The 9,008-nt window shown below is 44.3% G+C and overlaps 1 protein-coding gene across 1 annotated transcript; it reads left to right on the plus strand.

Moving 5' to 3' along the window:
- The first annotated feature begins 978 nt into the window (after positions 1-978).
- On the plus strand, positions 979-1,893 carry TAS2R4 (taste 2 receptor member 4). The gene has a single exon (XM_024555089.2). The coding sequence runs from the start codon at positions 979-981 to the stop codon at positions 1,891-1,893; it is 915 nt and encodes a 304-aa protein (XP_024410857.2).
- The last annotated feature ends 7,115 nt before the right edge of the window (positions 1,894-9,008 follow it).

Here is a 9,008-nt window from a genome sequence, read left to right on the forward strand (position 1 = left end):
ACTCTTGCATTCACTCAGGGTTTTCAGTAACATCATTTGCTAGAAATGTTGGACCCTTTCCTCCCTGAGCAATTACAGAGAAATCAGGCAATGAGATGACTATAGTTTTGGCCCACAAAACTATAACTAAAGCATTACTGTGCCTCTGGTACCAGAGAACTTTGATTGGCAGTTAAGTGCCTAAGATGGAATAGCCACGTGTGAGCTAAACAGAAACCCAGATCTATAAAGGAAATGTGAAATGGCTGGCAGTTCTTTTCCAAGAGAAAGCAGATTGCAGCAAGTGAGTCGGCCCTAATCCCTATATGTGACTGGGGGGAATGCAGAGTGAGGATCATCCTGAGAGGCTGGAATTAATTGAAAAAGGCTTTCTTGAGGAGGTGTCAGGTCCTTGAACTTGATCGGTTAGATAACTGTCGATCACTGTAGGTGGTAAGGCATGAAAGAGGAACATTGGCAGGGCCAGAATGACCACTGTGACATGAGCAGATCAGAGGGGACAGAGAAGGCGGATTCTAACACCTCATGGGTATGTGGATGGGGGTGGATGGGTAGGAGTGAGGCATATTCCGGGGTTGCCGTGAAGAAAAGCTGCCTTCACTGTGACACAGTGACTGAAACAGTGCTGGATGGGAACTCTGTCACTTGGGTTTGATGTCCTCGGAGCTTGCCAGTACTGCCCCTTCAGCTGCCCTTCTCTGGAAGGAGTGGACTCGCAGGTTCACCTAGGCTGTTTGAATGAGGCCTTTCCAAGGAAAACAGGACACCAGTGAAGAAAGAGTAATGTGATCCTTGGAAGATTTGCATCTCAGTAAGAGCAGCTGGCGCTTAGACCACTAGTGGCTTGTTTGCCACACTGGAGAAAATTGAAAAAGGAAATGTTCCTCCTGGCTGGATTCTGGTGCCTCCTTGTACATTTCAGAATTTCTCCTGTTCCCAACATCAGCACCACGTCCGCTGAACCGTCGAGGAGAGAAGATGCTGGAAATACTCTTTGCTGTTATTGTCTCAGCAACTTTGAATTTTGTAGGACTCATTGTGAATCTGTTTATTGCAGTCGTCAGTTACCAGACTTGGGTCAAAAGCCACCGAATCTCTTCTTCTGATAAGATCCTGTTCAGCTTGGGCATCAGCAGATGCCTTATGCTGGCGCTGTCTCTCCTGGCCGTCATCTACCCCTTCGTCTCTCCGCGTGTCGGGAGGCCAGTCAGCCTGTTTGCTGTCCTGCTGTGTTGGGTGTTTTTGGACTCCAGCAGTCTCTGGTTTGTAACCTTGCTCAGTGTCCTGTACTGTGTGAAGATTACTAACTTGCAGCACTCAGTTTTTCTCCTGCTGAAACAAAATCTCTCCTCAAAGACCCTGAGGCTGCTGCTGGCCTGTGTGCTGATTTCCACCCTCACCACGCTTCTGTACGCTGTGCTCAGGCAGACGCTACAGTTTCCTGAATCTGTGACCGGGAGGAATGGCACAGAATTCAGCGTCAGTGAGCGCATCTTGTCTTCGGTGATCTCTTTGTTCTCGAGCTCATTTCTCCAGTTCATCATTAACGTGACTTCTGCTTCCTTGTTAATAAACAAGTTGAGGAGACACATACAGACGATGCAGAGAAACGCCAGTGGCTTCTGGAATCCCCAGACTGAAGCTCACGTGGGCGCTATGAAGCTGATGGTCTATTCCCTCCTCCTGTACATCCCCTACTCTGTAGCTGCCCTGTCTCTCCACCTCCCGTCTTCTGTAGGGATGGATCTGAGAACCAGATCCGTGTGTGTGGTTCTCTCCGCTGTTTACCACCCAGGACATTCTGTTCTCATTATTGTCACACATCCTAAACTGAGAACAAAAGCAAAGAAGATTCTGTGCTTCAACAAACGGTGGAATATCAGTAGGGGATAGTGGCTGCAGTCACTTCATAGTTTGGGAGCAAGATTGTTCTCTGTTGGCAGTTTTGCCATCCGTCTGAGGACTTCAGTTTTGTCACTGCTGATACGATCTTAGGCTTGTAGAAGTCAGAGCAGCAGTTACACCTGCCTGTAGTTCAGTTAATTTTTCAAATTTTTTGCCAATATTTTAAAATTAGGCACTTTCTATTAGGAGTTTGTTTGGGCTATTGTTTTATCAGCTACTGCAATATAATGGGAAGTTCCCCCAAATCAACCAATACATTGTAGGTCACGTGTGTAGTGTTGAGCCCTGGCAGTTGTTTATCTTTTTTTGTACTTCAAGTGCTTGACTTAAGCTCTTCTTTTCTTTTTTTTTTAAATTGAGGTGTCATTGGCTATTAACGTTATATAAGTTCCTGGTGTACGATATTGTAATTCGCTGTCTGATACACTGCAGTGTGCTCAGCACCAAATGACTGGCTCTCATCCGTGAGCAAACGGTTGACCCGCTTTACCCATTTCACCCTCCCACACCCCCCTGCCCTCTGGTAACCACCCGTCTCTCCTCTGTACCCATGAGTCTGTTGTGTTTTGTTTGTTCATTTGTTTCTTTTTTGTTTCCTATCCCACGCACCAGTGAAATCATACAGTTTTCATACTTTTCCATCTGACATATTTTACTTAGCATGATACCCTCAAGGTCCATCCATATTGTTGCAAATGGCAATATTTCACCCTTACGATGGCTGAGTAGTATTCCATTGTATAAATGTACCACATCTTCGTTATACATTCATCTGTCGGTGGATACTTCATTGTTTCCCAATCTTGGAAAACAGGATGGAGATACTTAAAAGAAATAAGAGTAGAACTACCAAATAATCCACCAATCCCTTTTGTGGGTATCTATCTGAAGAATATGAAAACGAAAATTCGAAAACATACATGCATCACTATATTCATTGTAGCGTTATTTACAGTAGCCAAGATGTGGAGACACCTGCCTAAAGCTTGGTTTGCAAGGCATCCACTTCAGCGAGTAACCACGTTGCTAGTCACACAACTAGATCAAGAGCCAGGCCACCGCCCTCACTGAGGCTCCTTGTGTTAGAGATCTTGGTTGGTTTTAATAATGAACATTGGGGACACACTCTTTTTTCTTTTTCTGCACTTAAAATTCCCGCTCCTGTGTTTTAAATTTACCAATAAAGAGTGAGCCCTCAGAAACCCTACGCCCCCACCCCTCAACCGCAGTAAAAGCAGAACCCTAGGTCATTCTCTCCCTCCCTCTCTCTCTCTGTCTCTCTCTCTCTCTCATTCTCTGCATGTGACCTTGCTGTGTGGCCCCAAGTGTCCTATGTGACTCCAGGTTCTCCAAGTATTAAACCTTTATCATTGCAAAGTTTCCTGCTGGTTTTTCCTAAAGGGTGTCTTGCAGTCACAATAAGAACACAAGGGACTGTCCAGCCACAATATTGGTTATTGATAGGCTGAGACCAGCACACATTTTAGTCAGATTTTTGAGGTTTAGCTGAGGTGCCCTATGTAAGGAAGGACTCAGCATTGGGAGTCACTGGGTTGGCTTAAAGCATCACCAGAGAGTGCAAAGCAGAAAGGAAAAAAGGGAACTTTCAGAGAAAGGGGAGCAAAGAAAAAAGTGAAAGAAAATAGGTGTACATTGTGGCTGATGCACATAAAAATTGTCCTCAACTTGCTGGTGGTAATTACTGAACTATGTATATATGAATACATATACATACACATGCTCACACGCATACACATACATGCATCCCACGTCTTCTTTATCCATTCATCTGTCGATGGACACTTTGGTTGTTTCCATGTCTTGGAAAACAGTATGGAGGACTGATTTTCTAGTTTTTTTCTAGAAAGAAGGGAAGGCTTAGAGTTGGTAGGTGGAGGGAAGTGATTAGTATTAAAGAAGCCCACTCCAGGATTCTTCCAAGCATGTTCAAATCCAGGGAGCTAGCCTAAGGTCAAGGTCAAAAGCAAGTTCCAGAGAGTGCCCTTCTAGTTACTTGATGGCTTGCTGAGGAGTTCGTGTCTCTTAATTAAAGCCAATTAGATTTTCAAATTTAGAAAAAGCAAGTTCCAAATAGTGGCATTAACACAGCCTGTGTGCAGCCTTACCAAAGATCGCGCCTCAGCATGTGATGGTAGAATCCAGAGGGAGCCAAGAGGAGCCGTGGGACTGGTGGTGGGAGTGCCTGACTTTTTGGTGAGTTTGCACCATCCCTTTGCGAAGCCAGGCATTGAGTGGTACGGGCACTGCGCAGTTCCCAGGGAGAACGTGGGGTTTTCTTCTTCTTAGTTGGAACGGCGGCTCTGTGGCTCCAGAGGAACAGGAGTGTGAAGATGGAATATTGATAAGTTTTGGAATGAGAATCGGGGAATAATAATTTACACAGTTTTTTGAAGTGTGTAGAAAACACTTATGTAACATTTGCAGACCTACAAGTAAATAGTCGTATTAAAATAACCTTCTCTTTATTAACAACAAAAGAGAAATAAGCAAAGTTTATAAATTATCTGTTTTTCCACTGTGGCCTCTAGAATCTTGACTGCAATATTTAGCAAGGATTACCCAAACCAATATTTTATACTAGAAAACTTGGAGGCACTCCTAATTTTAGAATCTTAGGAGTAGGAGGTAAAGGGTTACTCAGAGTGATGAAATGCCCATTATGACATGAGAACTCTAAGTGAGTGGGAGAAGTCATGGTCCCCCAGGGTCTGTAATCTTCCCCTCTCGGCCGTGGTAGCGGATTTCCGGCCACCCAGAATTTTGGCAGCCGGTTGCATTGCACAGCTTTCTCTTGTAAGTCGGTGTTGCCATGTGATCAAGTTCTGCCAACAGACTATGAGCAGAGCTGAGGTGTAATTTCTAGGGGACCACCTTGTACAGGTATGTCCTTCCTTCCCCGTTTGCCTTTTCTTCTTCCTGTGTGCTGGACGGTAACGATTGGTCATCCTGGACCATGCAGGTGAGGTGACCACCTGGGATTTGTGGAAGAGTTTTCCACCCTAGAATTGGCTCCATAGTTCCTGGCACTGTGGAGCTGTCACTCCAGCTCTGGACTCCTGATCCCTTATTTGCAGGACTGGCCGTGAGACCCAGACATCTCCATTCTTTCGGCCCCTGTCTTTCTCTTGCTTTATGAGTAAGTTATGCTTTACCGTAATTACATACAGTGACACAGATCTTCAGGATGAAGCAGTTTGTAGTTATTTATTGTCCTATAGTCAAAGGACATTTTTATATGCCTTGTGAGAATACTTGTGTTTTAATACGTGTGATAAGAGAAATAAAGATAAAAACATGTATATGCCGTATAATACCAATATTTGTAAAAAAATATGTATATCCAAAGAAAATTACAAACAGCAATTATCTTCAAGTGGAAAGTTTTGAGTTATGTTTTTTACATTTTCTAAATTTTCTATGATGAACATATATTTCTTCTGTAATCAGAAAAATCACATACTTTAAAATATGCATGGTATGTAAATATCTGTTTGTCTTTTTGTCTGTCTGTAGGTCTGTTTAAAGAATATGTAGGGTGTTCTGATCTCAACATCCAGTCTCTCCTGTATAGGAGAGGCTAAGCGAATAACCTTTCTTCTGGTTAGCCTGGATTCTTGTTCTTGTATTGGCAAAATTCTGCTGTTTCCTTTTCTGATCATCCCACATTGTGTTTTTCCGCCCCATCGGGGCTGGGTGTGCTATTTTTCCATTAGGACTTGTATTAGGACTGTTTTTGCTGTTTGAAGGAAGTCTCGAGTCTTTGTTTAGGTGCTGGCCCCAAGTTCTCCTGGGGCACAGTTGTAGCGGCACTGTGGGTTTGCTGGTTCCAGTGTGCCCTTCCACTAAAGACTTATTCACCGGGAATTTAAAAAGAATTTTGCAGTTTGTTTCTTTAATATATGATCACTTACAGGTTCGCTAATGCTATAGCTGCTGCCTGTTCAGGCAGGGAGGGGATGTTCAGAACTCTCTATTAAGACCAGCCGCTTTCGGAAATGAAAGGGGGTGCCAGGGCAGAGTCTGTATAACGTCATGAGGCCCCGTGGGAGGTCTGACTCGGGGGCATTGCCATTAACTTTTAATTGCTACCAGTGCAGTGTTGTCTTAGCTATGTTTTCCCATGTTATTTTATTGTTTTTTGTTTTTTTTTTTTTACAACCTATTTGACAGTGCAGGTATTATTATGCCCATTATACAGATGAGAAAACTGAGGCACAAACAGGATAACTAAATGGCTCAGTATAATAAGTCTAGGAAGGGATAGACCCAAGGCCCCAAAATCTTCTGACTCTAAAATCCAGTCTTTTTCTACTATATCAGGATAGGTTCAGAGACATATGGATGGAGTAGTGTCATGCCCAATAATAAAGCTTTATTTTCTTGAGGAAGAAAATATTCAAAATGATGTCCAAAGCAGGATTTGTCCAGCCTAAAAGCCGACTCAGGGCTACTGAGGTAAATACTTATCTCCTCATTCCCACGTGTCTGTCTGTCTAGCTATCTAGCTTTCTCTCTACTGAGATTGGGAAGGAAGGTATGAAAACCTTGTGGGCGTTTAGTTTCCTTAGGTGAGACAAATGTCATGGTGTTATGTAAATCCTGGGCTTTTAGTCCTGAAATTTAGATGAAATACAATTTTAAACCAAGAAGTATTCACATTAGAGAAGAAACCATTTTAAAATTTCTTTTAAATGCTGCTACTGGGGAAGGAATAGGCCAATAGATGTTGGGAAGTAGAATTCATGTAAGAACTAAATGAAATTCTTAGGCAGTTAAAGGATTAAACATTTTGTTTATATTACCACACTTCACTTAACCGTGTTACTTTGGGCGCCCCTCATACTATTACCAGCATTCTGTCGATGAGCCATTTCCAGTTGTTTAAAAAACAAACAAAAGGAAGAAGGAATAGAGAGGAAGGGGACATTAATCATGTGAAGCCTGAAGTGAATGCAGGTGCCACTGAATGTCACTGAAGGCATTTAATAAAGTTTCCCAGGAATGTGCCTTTTCAAAATGAAAGCTGGCGATGCATCTTCTAGGCTAGACCACGGCTTCTCCCAGAGGGTGGGAGAGGCGAGAAGCAGTCTATTGGGAATTTTCTTCACATGTTGTATGCCCCGCCTCCCGCTGAAGTGGTCTGATGGAATGCTCCAGGGATCTGGATCACTGGCCCCCAGCCAGTTAAGCTCCCTGAGAGAGAAAGGGGGAAAGGAAGCTCTGTGTGTGTGTGTGTGTGTGTGTGTGTGGTGTGAGGATTTGCCTGGCATGGAAATTAACAAGGAAGTGATAGGATTAATGGAGGTCAGGGAGGAGAGGGGACAGGGAGTGTGAAGGGTAACACAAGGAGGGGGTGGGGCACGGGCTGCACCCCACCGCCCACGCTGGGTGGTGGGTGCGAGGTCAGTGTTCTGGGCGAGCACAGTGGTGCAATCGTGGCAGAACAGCTGGACTGTGCGGATGGCAGCTGTAGGGCCCACAGGGCAAGGCCATGCCTAACTCTGCCTCCTTCCAAAGGAGCGAGGGGCCCTGGCACAGGACTCAATGTGTGCACAGCCTGCTCACAAATGAGCTGGCTAAACACAGGTGCGTCCTTCACAGATTTGGTTAATAACGCTTCTGACCTATTTTAAAAGCAGGAAGATTCTTTGTCTCAGCTCTGCTGCTTTCATAGTGGGGACAGGTGACCGAGAGTGATGATCTGAATGTCAAGAGAGGAAATAGTGAGATACACCGATATTGCTCAGAAAATCTGTTGCCCTGGCCCGTGTGGCTCAGTTGGTTGGAGTGTTATGCGTTACACCAAAAGGTTGGGGGTTTGATTCCTGGTCAGGGCATAGGCCTAGGTTGCGGGTTCAATACCCAGTTGGGTGCATATGGGAATCAACCAATCAATGTTTCTCACATCAGTGTTTCTCTCTCTCCCTTTCTCTCTCTAAAATCAACAAACATGGTTTTCTAAAAATTAAAAAAAGAAAACCTCTGTATCTTTGACTTTAGTGTATGTTTTTAAAGACCTGGGGTAATTAGTCTTCCATCTTTATTCTTGCCTTCGTGAAACTCTGCAATCATGCAGATCGCCTTTCGAGGGAAGCAGCAGCTCACAGCAGCTGAGTTCTGCCTGTGGCCAAGGAGACTGCGGGTGCTCTCCTAGCTTGCTGAAAGGAGTGATTATGGAGAGAGATCACCAAGGGAGGAAAGAAAAGTTGCATTAATTAGATAATAGTATTCGCTAGACACCGGGCTGGGTAATTTCGTATGCCCTTTTACCATCACAATAGCCCTGTGAGGTAGACACCCTCACACTTTTTATCAAGAGAAACTTGGAAATCGTAGAGGTTAACTGGCTTATCTAAGGACAAGCTACTAGTTGAGTTGGGAAGCAAACCCAAATCTGACACTGAAGTCCACTGCCTTTCTATGAATGGCCTCAGTGCCCCCTTTATAAGTCCCCTTCCCGAGGAGCTAGTCATGAGGTGTGTGTCCCACTGGGGACGGGTGCAAGCCTTGAACCTGTGAGCACTTGCTTTGGACAAGCAGACACCCAGAAAGTCCTGTCTGCGGTCACTCTGGTCTGACCCTTGGCTCAGCATGATGGTACTACGTTTCAGGGAAGCCTCAGTCTCCTGGGTCTCCTCCAGAAACACAATTCTCAACTCGTTGAAAACGTAATTTTCATACAAACAGTTTTCCGTCACTGAGTTTTATATAAAGTTTGAAAACTAAAGTTTGAATTTTTTATTTTGTTTTATTGTACAGAAAAGTTGCAGGGAGTACAGAGTGGCCCCATTCTCCTCACTCAGTTCTCCTAATGTTGCTGTCCGAGGTAACCTGGGCCGTTTGTTAAAGAAACTAGCACTAACTACACGACAGACTTTATACAAATCTTACCAGTTTTCCCATCCGTGTTCTTTCTCCCCTCTCCCCCAACATCCCAGCAAGGATGTCCTGTTCTGTTTAGTTTCAGGTATTCTTAATCTGCTCTGGTCGGAGGTGTTTCTCAGCCTTCCCCTGTTTTTCCATGGCCTGGACAGTTTTGAAGATCACCGTGTAGGCATTTTGTAAAATGTCCCTCCCCCGGG

Source organism: Desmodus rotundus, chromosome 6 (genome assembly GCF_022682495.2).
Source record: "Desmodus rotundus isolate HL8 chromosome 6, HLdesRot8A.1, whole genome shotgun sequence".
Taxonomy (NCBI): Eukaryota; Metazoa; Chordata; class Mammalia; order Chiroptera; family Phyllostomidae; genus Desmodus; species Desmodus rotundus.